At 47.3% G+C, this 15,452-nt stretch overlaps 1 protein-coding gene across 1 annotated transcript; it reads right to left on the reverse strand.

Annotated features, from left to right (window-relative positions):
- Nucleotides 1-387: 387 nt before the first annotated feature.
- Nucleotides 388-9,687, reverse strand: edaradd (EDAR-associated death domain). The gene is made up of 6 exons (XM_056292177.1): nucleotides 9,373-9,687; nucleotides 5,067-5,128; nucleotides 4,423-4,465; nucleotides 3,972-4,042; nucleotides 2,261-2,306; nucleotides 388-1,496 (listed from the first exon to the last, which is right to left on the reverse strand). The coding sequence occupies exons 1-6, from the start codon at nucleotides 9,407-9,409 to the stop codon at nucleotides 1,108-1,110; spliced, it is 648 nt and encodes a 215-aa protein (XP_056148152.1). The 5' UTR covers nucleotides 9,410-9,687; the 3' UTR covers nucleotides 388-1,107.
- Nucleotides 9,688-15,452: the final 5,765 nt, after the last annotated feature.

Genomic DNA, 15,452 nt, shown 5'->3' on the forward strand with positions numbered 1-15,452 from the left:
GCGGAAGAGGTTTGCTATGCGGCGCGGTGGTCTGACCCTGACCCAGTCTCCGCTGTCCTGACGCGGGCAAGGCCGGGTAACGTACTCACGCCCGGACGACTCAGATCAGGCAGCCACAAGAATATGACGCGCTTCCTGTTTTGACTTCACCCTAGACGGCGACGTCCCTGTATAACTTCAGTATTTTTTTGGGTTATCAAAATTCTTTTAATAACTTTTAATCATGTGCTTATGCGCACGGCCGACTCAGATCAGGCAGCCACAAGAATATGACGCGCTTCCTGTTTTGACTGCACCCTAGACGACGACGTCCCTGTATAACTTCAGTATTTTTTTGGGTTATCAAAATTCTTTTAATAACTTTTAATCATGTGCGCATGCGCACGGCTGACTCAGATCGGGCAGCGACAGGAGGCGGTGTTGGTCAAGCGAGCTGGAGTGAATGAAGAGGGAGCGGTGATGGCAAGAACAAACATTTTTTTGCACCACGAGAAACATGAGCAGTTCTCCATCATAGTCACACAAGTGCACAGCAAACCCGAGGCGGACAGGTCCAGCAGATTGACACCCCCCCCCCCCCAGGCTGTCCGCCTGCCAAGGACAACAGATATTATCTCCCAATTTTGACACAAAGTAACCCATTTGTCTACAGTTATCTTTCCCCCAGTAATATTCAACATTAGTGGCAGCTGTCAATTACAAAACGATCAAACACATGTGCTGCTTGTCCTGCTTCAGAGCTTCCATTGGAAATGAAGGATCTTCAGAAGCTACACCAGAATTCCCAAAAGCCTTGACGTCCTATGTTCTGTTGATTTCGCATCTCAAAAACACTTTGTCAACCAAAGGGCGACTGGAGGTGAAATGAAAGCACACAGCGCTGCAGACGTTCTCAACATCGGTCACATAACATGCCTTTTTTCTTTTGTCACGAATCGTCGTACCTGGCCTAACTCTGGAAACGGCTACCAAAAAACAATGTTTAAACCAAAATTATGCAAACGTGTCATCACTGAGCAGACATCTTGGTAGTTCCCAGTATAACAGAATAAGCGGACGAGAAAGAAAACATAGAGGTCCTAGATTCGAACCCTTGAGCGTCCCTGGTTAATGAGTCTGTTGCCAGCGTGAGGGCCAGTCTTTCTCTATCCAGCTTTGCAGCAGTTGCAGCACATCGATGCGTTGGTAGATCCGGCACAGCTCGGTGAGCTCAGTCACCGTTTTCTGGTTGTATCGGAGCAGGAACTCCTGGGTGGGGCTGTGGGACAGGGAGCCTTTGGTCTGGTGCTCCAGCAAGGTCAGTTCATCGTAGCTCATGCCCCAGCGACTGGCAAAGTTCTTCCAGTTCTTGATGGTGCAGTGGTTCGGGTCCAATTTGAGTCGTAATGAGTCCAGAAGGTCTTTGTCATTCATAAGGTCGCTGATCTTGGGAGGAGGCGGAGGACAGCAGCACTTGTCACACGAACTGTCGAGAAACTGCAGCTCCTTGGGAAGGTCTAGGGTCCGAGAAAAGACAGATTTAGCTCTCGCTAATAGACAGTTCATGCTAGGCTATGTGGGCATTATGCATTAAAGGATAATTGTTTTGTTTCTACAACCATTTATTCACTGGCTTCATTTTGGAGATTTTGGACACAGGCCCAATGCCGGGCTCAGCTACCAAGAACGGTGTCTTACGGGACAACTGAACACGTCTTATACCTGTCCTTTAAACAGCAAAACCCCCTAGAGTGTGTCCATGATTTAGCATGCTTTGTGACTTCTCTGTTGTGCCGGCCAGGTAGTTTATGGATCGTTACTACTGCCTACGGTAGGCATGGGTGACCCATTCCTTCAAGTTGAGCCAGGAGGTGAGTCAACAGTGAGAGCCACCGTGGATAACACTGAACATTTAAGTATTAACTTTTAACTTGCACTTCTGCTTTTCACTCCCAAACACGTGGCTCAGATAATTGGGTTAAGACTTGTTGAAGCATGTCTGATGCTCGTGTTCAGTTGTCCCACAAGACACACTTGTAAAGCTTAGTCCAGCGGTGTCCCACGTCCAAAATCTACAAAATGAAGCTGCCGAGTACAACGACATCATACCAGATATGCACCAAAGCAAAAACGAGGAAAACAAGACCCAGGTTGTAAAAAAACCCAAAACAACCCCCCCCCCCAGAATTATCCCTAAACATCAATAATCGTTTCAGAATTAATGACATTTTCCACAGAGGTGTTTCATTCTGACGATCTTCTGGTTAAAGGGATGACGTACCTGGTGAAATAGACGTGTATATGCAATCCTCGCCATCCTCCACTGGCTGCAACACAGGAAAAACAAACAATTTCCCAAACTGCTGTGATTTCCCTTCCATTTTTCTGTTTCAAGACTACGAGAGCAGAGCTTTCCTTATGGTTCACAGCCTGCAGGTTCAGATATCCTCCCCGTGACTGTGATTTATGCAGATGTGGCACCGCACAGGGCACCTTAACTCTGATAAGTGCTGAGAATGGGTAAAGAGAATGCCAAGTGCAGACACATACGCTTTATAAATAATCTGAATATTTCTCTCTTTTATTAAAATAACAGGATCAGTCTTATTCTATATTTCAAAAAGTGTATCCGTTTTTGTTTTTGGATTCCCCCCTTCCTCCTCAATTGTATCCGTCCAGTTACCCCACTCTTCCGAGCCGTCCCGGTCTCTGCTCCACCCCCTCTGCCGACCCAAGGAGGGCTGCAGACTACCACGTCTCCTCCCATACATGTGGCGTCACCAGCCGCTTCTTTTCACCTGACAGTGAGGAGTTTCACCAGGGGGGGCGTAGCGCGTGGGAGGACCACGCTATTCCCCCCAGTTCCCCCTCCCCGCTGAAGAGGTGCCCCGACCGACCAGAGGAGGCGCTAGTGTAGCAACCAGGACATCTGGCTTCCCGCCCACAGACACGGCCAACTGTGTCTGTAGGGACGCCCGACCAAGACGGAGGTAACACGGGGATTTGAACCGGCGATCCCTTAGTGTATCCAGTTTTAACACAACCTTATGTCCCTTATACGAAATTCAAATGTATACTGTGACAGTCAGAGTCTGGTAAATATAAATACAGTAGTGCTGCAATGCCAAATAGCGCCACAGGGTGGCTCATTCTCAGTGCTGCTTCGACCTATGTCCACAACAGTGAAGTCTCACCGTAAAAAGCCGGCGCAGGTTAGGATTTCTGTGCTGCACTGTTCATGTGTGATCGGAGAACATAGTGGGGTGGAGACCTGGTGTGGTCGATTTACTATGTATGACAGAATATAGTAGCAGTGTGGAAATCCCCATCCCGTTGTCTGTCCACACTGAGCTAATCAGCTATCCCGGCACTCTTGCTAACTAGCCACATGCTGCTAGCTCCCTCCACCTGCACCAGCCTAGTGTTACAACACATAAGTGACGATGCCAGAAATGTCAGTTATTACATTAAAATCACAAACTGTGAGTCAGAGTAATTCTAGTATGATCTGCAGGAGCATATGACTTCGGAACTGTTGGAGCGTTTTTCCCTTTTGCATTTGAAGTCCAGTCCACAGGGTAGTTCAGCACTGCTATCCCTGGATTTATGGTCACATGATGAAACATTTGCACAGTTGCCTAGATACAGGGGTGGGGCAACTTGCCCACTGGCTCATCTTGCCTCACTCTCCCCTACATTATCATCGTGTTTACAGATTTACATTTTGCCACTTTCATGTTTTGTGGCCTGCGAGTAAGAGGATTTACATATGTATAAATATTCAATTCATGGATGAACACACACCAACCACCAAATGGTGGTTTGTTTGTCAAAAGGATGCTATATTATCAAACTAAGGATGTGTAGGAGAATGCGTTTGTACTTTTGTCTGAGTTTTTGCAAAATGACTTTCATGTCTGCAGTAGCTGCGAGGCCAGTATTGGGCTTTCTCTGATGCAGCGCTGACTCTGCAGGCGCAGGGTGGTACTGACCTGTCTTATCCGGTCCGTGGGCGGTGTGAAGTATTCGGGAGGCATAGAGCTCAGATGGAGCGTCACTGCGTCTGTTGGAGACACGTTACTGACTGATGAAGAGTTCAGTGCAACCTGAGAGTGAGCCCACAAAACACCTGCTTTGTAGAGCACTTTATAAAAGTCATGTTTCAGTTTGCCAGAAAAGAATATACACTGGCAAGGCAACATGGACGACTGAGTAGTTTGTAATCACAGTATGCTGGTAAGGAAACAGTGCAAACAGTTTAGTTATCAAGAAGACGAGAGCATCCCAAACAACATGATGATCTGAGAGAGGACATTAACATGAGAATAACACGAATACTGGTAAAAAAAAAAAAAGAGGAGTGCATTCAGGGAAATTGATCATTAAGTGGGCCGATAAATAATTTCTGGAAAAAGAGTGTTGAAATTTAGCTGCCTTATTTACCATGAGGATCTGTCACTTGAACTGGATAGTTGGCTCCCATAGACTGAGGCAGGCGAATATTTGGAAGACAAAGAAAACACAATATGACAACAAGAAAACACAATATGACAATACGAAAACATGATATGACAATACGAAAACACAATATGACAACAAAAAACATGATATGACAATACGAAAACACAATATGAAAAAAGGCAACACAGAAGAATGAGAAAAATATGGTTGTCAACTCTGGTAACCCTTCTTTCTTTCTTTTCTTTTTTTTTGAGAGAGAGAGAGAGTTTGCATGCAGACTGTTTATGAGACGGCATGTGTAACCGTGCAGGAAAATTACACTTTGGTGTGTTTGAAAAAGAGGGAATAGCTTGCTTCAGCTTGTTTCACAATGAGCCCTCTGGCAGGAGAAATGATTGTGCATTGTGCTCAGTTATGGTACTTTTCTTAACAGATTACTGGAAGGCTTTTTTTCTTCTTCCAGTGAACGACCAAGAAAGATAAATGGAAGCACAGACTCTGCCTTGGTGGCTCATGGAGACACATAATTGCCTTTCTTTAATCATTTAACACAAAAGTGAGTCCTCTGACAGTGTTTTACAAATGACACAAGTGAATAAAGGATATATTAAAAAAAAAGGGCTTACGATCTCTGCCATAAAGCTGCTAGGATCGATGTCTTCCACTGGCTCTGGGGTAATTCTTGCCTCTGGTTATGACAAAAGGAAAAGGGACAAATAAAGAACAGCGACAATGTCCTATCGTCTATGAGAACTCCACACGGTCAGCGTACCACCTTATCTGAGCCCACTGCTGTTGTATGTACAAGGGTGTGTTAAAACACAAAACTAGCAGTGTCGCTAAAGGCCGGCGTGTTTACAACCCAGCTGACGTTGGGCCACTACACAGCTCAAACACGGACATGCACATGACATTTATTTTCTCAAACAAGGACTCCATATGCAAATTTCTGCCACAAAAAAGAGAGAATAGGGCAAGGCACGAGAGCGCAGGGAGACAAACTAAAACAGGGGCGGTCAGTTACACAGACTCCCACAAGACGTTCCAGCTTAAGACCTTTAAGTGAAATGGTTATGAGAATCACGAAGCGACCGGCCACCGAACTGTACTTCTGACGGTGACGAAGACGAGGGTGGATGAACGGCGTCCCTGTGTCAGGGGCCAGAAGCGTCGGTTTCACCAGTTTTGGGGAACAGGTTGTGGAAAAAACGTGAAAATAATCATCCGCACTCGTACGGAAAAGTCTTGAAAGGAAGTCTTGGTGGCGAATGGTGTCGAGCGGCGCTGACAAGGAACATGTGGAGGGAGTGCACGGACAGATGAGCAGAAAGTAAAAACACAAAAGGTGTCTTTTCGGGTGGAGGCTCCCTGGACAGGCCATGCGGCCTCCACCGGTCTTGTGTCACTGTGAGGCCTTGGTGTCCGACCCGAGCACGGCGGATAAAGAAGTCTTCCGGCCTTTCTTGGGTTACGCGCCACCACGGTGAACCTCGCTTTAACCTGCGGCGGGAACGGGCTGCGGGATGAAAACGTGTGCTCAGGTGCATCCTGGCCCGCTGCTTGGTGCAGCTCTCTGCACGTCGGCTAATAACAGGCCCAGCTGGCTGCAATGTACCGGCTGTGTGGTGGTGAAAGTGAAATACGCCTTCGTGTTTACCGGGCGCCCAGAGACAGGATATTCAGAGACGTCGTCGTCGTCCTCCTCCGACACCAGCGTTTAGCGTTAGCACTGATCACAGGCTTAAAACCCAACGAGACACCCCAAAATAAGTCACATGCTAACACACGTCTCTAGTGCGGCACTTCTGTGGAACCTGTGACCACATAACACACGGGCTAGCAACAGCAGCCACGGGAAGGGATTTAAAACAAAGAACATTTGAAAGAAAGAAAAAAGTGCCAAGAACATTTGCAATGATTTCACAAACTGACAAAGAGCTCATGGCAAGCTTTGGTTGGGTGGCATGAGGTTCATTATGTGTACAGATGATAATAGTAATAATAATAATAATAATAATAATAATAAGTTGTCATAGCAGCGGTAGCGGTAATTACTTCTCGTTGCAGGAGCGGCAGTATCAGACCTTCCACAGGGGGGATTCCTCAAATTGACCCTGAAGCCGTCACCCGCGTCTTCATCCTTAACAGGGGAGGCAGAACGATGTGTCCCACACACGTCAGTCCATCGCAGGGGGAGACACCGAGGAATAGACACAGGTTGAGTCATCAGGGTCGTAATTTTCCCTTTAGAGAACAGGGCCCACGCACAAGTTTGGGGAAATTTGGTGATGACGGCGTCACTTCTTCTGCAGGTGGGATCAACCTGTGCTTCCACTTACACAGGGTCCCGGGTCAGTAGCTCTGGACGGGCATATTGATTTTCAACTTAATCATCGCGCACCCGGCATCTCGCTGGTAGACCCGTCTTTATACTTAGCAGAGCCTCTCTCTATGAATGCGACATGCACACCACAGACGTGTAAAACACCGACTAGTAACATGGGACTGAATGCCAAACAAAATAACACAACTGTAACACATTATCTGCCCTGGTTTCTGCAAGATCTCACAACACACGGTCGTTCGTGGTCACTCCCCGTCTGTGCACAGCCGGGGGGGGGGGGGGGGAGTTAATGCCGGCAACATACAGTCAGTAGGTGTCCTGCAGAGGCAGTCAGTCACCCAGTTATCCAGCGTATCCAAGCCCCCAGATCACTCCAGCATTGTTTTTCCTCTCCCTCCTGGAATGTAGGGGCAAGTGCCTACACGCTTTACATCAAGTTCAAGAGATGAAATATAAACCACATCATAATGCGCTGCTGCTTAGGGCCATAATTCCTCGCAGGTGAACCTGCCTCTGCTCACTTTGACCACCCAGGAAACTATGAGAAGGATCAGCACCGATTCTGAGCGCCGACTCGGTGGTGCGTGTGCACTGCGCCGCACCACCCTGCCTGCACACACGGCTCCGGCTGCGAGGCATTGCTCAATACCTCAGCCCGTCCACAGTGAGGGCTACACACACACACACTATGACTGAATACATACACACATACACACACTATGACTGAATACATACACACATACACACACTATGACTGAATATACATTCAGTTGGAAAGACTGACAACATACACACACACACACACACACACACACACACCCACATATATGTGGGTATGTGACTCACCACACCACATAGGCTTCATACATAAAGACATACACACACTTGTATTGTAAACACAAACATACATAGACATACACACACTTTCATCACGTGTGTGTGTGTGTGTTCAGATGGGATGTTGTGTTCAGCAACACTGCAGGAAAATTCCCTCATGCAAACAAAGATCATTGTGTGTGCATCCCAACTACATGTCTAATAGCACAAAGCGACACTATCAGCTGTGGACGACAACGAAAGGATGGAAAAAGACTTGGGCCCATCGTGAAGCCACACACAGAAGGGCCGACTCGTGAGGTGGAACTAGGATGATGGTGTTTGCATAGGTATCCATTGTTCTTCTTATCCAAGTAACAAGAGCACCTCCACAAGACCCGACAAGCATCCGACCCATGCAGCCGTCATTCATATTAATGAATGAGAGACACGTTTGTGCTTTGTCTCTCACGAAACCAGACTACATCTGAGATGAGCTGATCCACAAAGTACATCTGAGATGAGCTGATCCACAAAGTACTTCTGAGATGAGCTGATCCACAAAGTACATCTGAGATGAGCTGATCCACAAAGTACATCTGTGATGAGCTGATCCACAAACTACATCTGAGATGAGCTGATCCACAAACTACATCTGAGATGAGCTGATCCAAACTACATCTGAGATGAGCTGATCCACAAAGTACATCTGAGATGAGCTGATCCACAGATTAACTGAGATGAGCTGATCCACAAAGTACATCTGAGATGAGCTGATCCACAGAGTACATCTGAGATGAGCTGATCCACAGATTACATCTGAGATGAGCTGTTCCACAAACTACATCTGAGATGAGCTGATCCACAGATTACATGAGATGAGCTGATCCACAAACTACATCTGAGATGAGCTGATCCACAGATTACATGAGATGAGCTGATCCACAAAGTACATCTGAGATGAGCTGATCCACAAACTATATCTGAGATGAGCTGATCCACAGAGTACATCTGAGATGAGCTGATCCACAGATTACATGAGATGAGCTGATCCACAAAGTACATCTGAGATGAGCTGATCCACAGATTACATGAGATGAGCTGATCCACAAACCATATCTGAGATGAGCTGATCCACAGATTACATGAGATGAGCTGATCCACAAACCATATATGAGATGAGCTGATCCAGAGATGGGCTAATCCACAGACTACACCTGAGATGAGCTGATCCACAGAGTACATCTGAGATGAGCTGATCCACGATCAGCTCCTTTTCAGTTGCGTCAGCCTGGCAGATCAATAGCGTGAGACTCTCACAGCTAATAGCGGCAGCGGTTCTCTGTGCGCAGCCCGAGGTGTGTGGGAACGCGTGGAGATTTCGGGGAAGATGCCAAGGCTTTCTTTAACGAGGGCGATAACACCAGGGGATTTTTAATCACCGGCGGAAATCTGCTGTCATTCGTTTTGCTTTTCCTTTTTTTTTTCTTCTGGGGGAAACCTGCTGCAGTTTCCCCCAACACAGCGAAAGTCCGGGGTTTGCCTGACGTTAAAAGGCCAAACGTGAGCTGATCTGAAAGCTTGGTGCCCACAGATGGAAACCGCCAGAAAGTTGCGTTTAAAACGGCACAAAAGCAGCGGCGCCGCTCAACTGAACAGATAATCGGCGACACTTTAACGAGTCATCAAAGCGGCCCGGCCGCGACTCGACACGCCGCCGCCGCGCCGCCGGCGGGCTCGGAGACACAAAGGCAGCGAGACGCTGAACTTACCGAACGGCTTCTCCAGCGGCGCAAAGCTGCTGTCCATCTTTACCCGCCGGCCCCCCGGCCCGCCGGCCGGACTACCACACGCGGCGGCGGCGGCGGCGGCGCACAACCAAGGAGCGGGACGCAGCCAGCCGCACAACGCCCCGACGGAGACGCGCGACGAGTCCGGGTCGGAACGGCGTCCTGGTCCGCCGAAGGAGGGACGCGTCAGGTAAGAGGCGGACTTTTTAACTCACAGCAGAAGAAGAGAAGTCCACCTATGGGTGGAGGAAGACGCACGCTGCTGCCGGATGCTTCCCTCCGCACTTCCTCCCACCTAACAGCCGCGACACCGACGGCTGCGCGGAGTGATTCTTCTCTGGTGGGAGTCCGCACGGGAAACAAGCGTCACCAGTGGGCTGGGCACACATCCCCCAAATACTACACACCACCAGTACAGAAACACACATCCCCCAAATACTACACACCCCCAGTACAGAAACACACATCTCCCAAATACTACACACCCCCAGTACAGAAACACACATCCCCCAAATACTACACACCACCAGTACAGAAACACACATCCCTCAAATACTACACACCACCAGTACAGAAACACACATCCCCCAAATACTACACACCACCAGTACAGAAACACACATCCCCCAAATACTACACACCACCAGTACAGAAACACACATCCCCCAAATACTACACACCACCAGTACAGAAACACACATCCCCCAAATACTACACACCACCAGTACAGAAACACACATCCCCCAAATACGACACACCACCAGTACAGAAACACACATCCCCCAAATACTACACACAACCAGTACAGAAACACACATCCCCAAAATACACACAACCAGTACAGAAACACACATCCCCCAAATACCACACACCACCAGTACAGAAACACACATCCCCCAAATACCACACACCACCAGTACAGAAACACACATCCCCCAAATACTACACACCACCACTACAGAAACACACATCCCCCAAATACTACACACCACCAGTACAGCAACACACATCCCCAATACTACACACCACCAGTACAGAAACACACATCCCCCAAATACTACACACAACCAGTACAGAAACACACATCCCCCAAATACCACACACCACCAGTACAGAAACACACATCCCCCAAATACTACACACCACCAGTACAGAAACACACATCCCCCAAATACTACACACCACCAGTACAGAAACACACATCCCACAAATACTACACACCACCAGTACAGAAACACACATCCCCCAAATACTACACACCACCAGTACAGAAACACACATCCCCCAAATACTACACACCACCACTACAGAAACACACATCCCCCAAATACTACACACCACCACTACAGAAACACACATCCCCCAAATACCACACACCACCAGTACAGAAACACACATCCCCCAAATACCACACACCACCAGTACAGAAACACACATCCCCCAAATACCACACACCACCAGTACAGAAACACACATCCCCCAAATACTACACACCACCAGTACAGAAACACACATCCCCCAAATACTACACACCACCAGTACAGAAACACACATCCCCCAAATACTACACACCACCACTACAGAAACACACATCCCCCAAATACTACACACCACCACTACAGAAACACACATCCCCCAAATACTACACACCACCAGTACAAAAACACACATCCCTCAATTACTACACACCACCAGTACAGAAACACACATCCCTCAAATACTACACACAACCAGTACAGAAACACACATCCCTCAATTACTACACACCACCAGTACAGAAACACACATCCCCCAAATACTACACACAACCAGTACAGAAACACACATCCCTCAATTACTACACACCACCAGTACAGAAACACACATCCCCCAAATACTACACACCACCAGTACAGAAACACACATCCCCCAAATACTACACACCACCACTACAGAAACACACATCCCCCAAATACTACACACCACCAGTACAGAAACACACACCCCCCAAATACTACACACCACCAGTACAGAAACACACATCCCCCAAATACTACACACCGCCAGTACAGAAACACACATCCCTCAAATACTACACACAGCCAGTACAGAAACACACATCCCCCAAATACTACACACCGCCAGTACAGAAACACACATCCCCCAAATACTACACACCGCCACTACAGAAACACACATCCCCCAAATACTACACACCACCAGTACAGAAACACACATCCCCCAAATACTACACACCACCAGTACAGAAACACACATCCCCCAAATACTACACACCACCAGTACAGAAACACACATCCCTCAAATACTACACACCACCAGTACAGAAACACACATCCCCCAAATACTACACACCACCAGTACAGAAACACACATCCCCCAAATACTACACACCACCAGTACAGAAACACACATCCCCCAAATACTACACACCACCAGTACAGAAACACACATCCCCCAAATACTACACACCACCAGTACAGAAACACACATCCCCCAAATACTACACACAACCAGTACAGAAACACACATCCCCCAAATACCACACACCACCAGTACAGAAACACACATCCCCCAAATACCACACACCACCAGTACAGAAACACACATCCCCCATATACCACACACCACCAGTACAGAAACACACATCCCCCAAATACCACACACCACCACTACAGAAACACACATCCCCCAAATACTACACACCACCAGTACAGAAACACACATCCCCCAAATACTACACACCACCAGTACAGAAACACACATCCCCCAAATACTACACACCACCAGTACAGAAACACACATCCCCCAAATACTACACACCACCACTACAGAAACACACATCCCCCAAATACTACACACCACCAGTACAGAAACACACATCCCTCAATTACTACACACCACCCGTACAGAAACACACATCCCCCAAATACTACACACCACCAGTACAGAAACACACATCCCCCAAATACTACACACCACCAGTACAGAAACACACATCCCCCAAATACTACACACCACCACTACAGAAACACACATCCCCCAAATACTACACACCACCACTACAGAAACACACATCCCCCAAATACTACACACCACCAGTACAGAAACACACATCCCTCAATTACTACACACCACCAGTACAGAAACACACATCCCTCAAATACTACACACAACCAGTACAGAAACACACATCCCTCAATTACTACACACCACCAGTACAGAAACACACATCCCCCAAATACTACACACAACCAGTACAGAAACACACATCCCCCAAATACTACACACCACCAGTACAGAAACACACATCCCCCAAATACTACACACCACCAGTACAGAAACACACATCCCCCAAATACTACACACCACCAGTACAGAAACACACATCCCCCAAATACTACACACCACCAGTACAGAAACACACATCCCCCAAATACTACACACCACCAGTACAGAAACACACATCCCCCAAATACGACACACCACCAGTACAGAAACACACATCCCCCAAATACTACACACCACCAGTACAGCAACACACATCCCCAATACTACACACCACCAGTACAGAAACACACATCCCCCAAATACTACACACAACCAGTACAGAAACACACATCCCCCAAATACCACACACCACCAGTACAGAAACACACATCCCCCAAATACTACACACCACCAGTACAGAAACACACATCCCCCAAATACTACACACCACCAGTACAGAAACACACATCCCACAAATACTACACACCACCAGTACAGAAACACACATCCCCCAAATACTACACACCACCAGTACAGCAACACACATCCCCAATACTACACACCACCAGTACAGAAACACACATCCCCCAAATACTACACACAACCAGTACAGAAACACACATCCCCCAAATACCACACACCACCAGTACAGAAACACACATCCCCCAAATACTACACACCACCAGTACAGAAACACACATCCCCCAAATACTACACACCACCAGTGCAGAAACACACATCCCATAAATACTACACACCACCAGTACAGAAACACACATCCCCCAAATACTACACACCACCAGTACAGAAACACACATCCCCCAAATACTACACACCACCACTACAGAAACACACATCCCCCAAATACTACACACCACCACTACAGAAACACACATCCCCCAAATACCACACACCACCAGTACAGAAACACACATCCCCCAAATACCACACACCACCAGTACAGAAACACACATCCCCCAAATACTACACACCACCAGTACAGAAACACACATCCCCCAAATACTACACACCACCAGTACAGAAACACACATCCCCCAAATACTACACACCACCACTACAGAAACACACATCCCCCAAATACTACACACCACCACTACAGAAACACACATCCCCCAAATACTACACACCACCAGTACAAAAACACACATCCCTCAATTACTACACACCACCAGTACAGAAACACACATCCCTCAAATACTACACACAACCAGTACAGAAACACACATCCCTCAATTACTACACACCACCAGTACAGAAACACACATCCCCCAAATACTACACACAACCAGTACAGAAACACACATCCCTCAATTACTACACACCACCAGTACAGAAACACACATCCCCCAAATACTACACACCACCAGTACAGAAACACACATCCCCCAAATACTACACACCACCACTACAGAAACACACATCCCCCAAATACTACACACCACCAGTACAGAAACACACACCCCCCAAATACTACACACCACCAGTACAGAAACACACATCCCCCAAATACTACACACCGCCAGTACAGAAACACACATCCCTCAAATACTACACACAGCCAGTACAGAAACACACATCCCCCAAATACTACACACCGCCAGTACAGAAACACACATCCCCCAAATACTACACACCGCCACTACAGAAACACACATCCCCCAAATACTACACACCACCAGTACAGAAACACACATCCCCCAAATACTACACACCACCAGTACAGAAACACACATCCCCCAAATACTACAAACCACCAGTACAGAAACACACATCCCTCAAATACTACACACCACCAGTACAGAAACACACATCCCCCAAATACTACACACCACCAGTACAGAAACACACATCCCCCAAATACTACACACCACCAGTAAAGAAACACACATCCCCCAAATACTACACACAACCAGTACAGAAACACACATCCCCCAAATACTACACACCACCAGTACAGAAACACACATCCCCCAAATACTACACACAACCAGTACAGAAACACACATCCCCCAAATACCACACACCACCAGTACAGAAACACACATCCCCCAAATACCACACACCACCAGTACAGAAACACACATCCCCCATATACCACACACCACCAGTACAGAAACACACATCCCCCAAATACCACACACCACCACTACAGAAACACACATCCCCCAAATACTACACACCACCAGTACAGAAACACACATCCCCCAAATACTACACACCACCAGTACAGAAACACACATCCCCCAAATACTACACACCACCAGTACAGAAACACACATCCCCCAAATACTACACACCACCACTACAGAAACACACATCCCCCAAATGCTACACACCACCAGTACAGAAACACACATCCCCCAAATACTACACACCACCCGTACAGAAACACACATCCCCCAAATACTACACACCACCAGTACAGAAACACACATCCCCCAAATACTACACACCACCAGTACAGAAACACACATCCCCCAAATACTACACACCACCACTACAGAAACACACATCCCCCAAATACTACACACCACCACTACAGAAACACACATCCCCCAAATACTACACACCACCAGTACAGAAACACACATCCCTCAATTACTACACACCACCAGTACAGAAACACACATCCCTCAAATACTACACACAACCAGTACAGAAACACACATCCCCCAAATACTACACACAACCAGTACAGAAACACACATCCCCCAAATACTACACACCACCAGTACAGAAACACACATCCCCCAAATACTACACACCACCAGTAC

The sequence above is a fragment of the Lampris incognitus genome, chromosome 13, assembly GCF_029633865.1.
Source record: "Lampris incognitus isolate fLamInc1 chromosome 13, fLamInc1.hap2, whole genome shotgun sequence".
Lineage (NCBI taxonomy): Eukaryota > Metazoa > Chordata > Actinopteri > Lampriformes > Lampridae > Lampris > Lampris incognitus.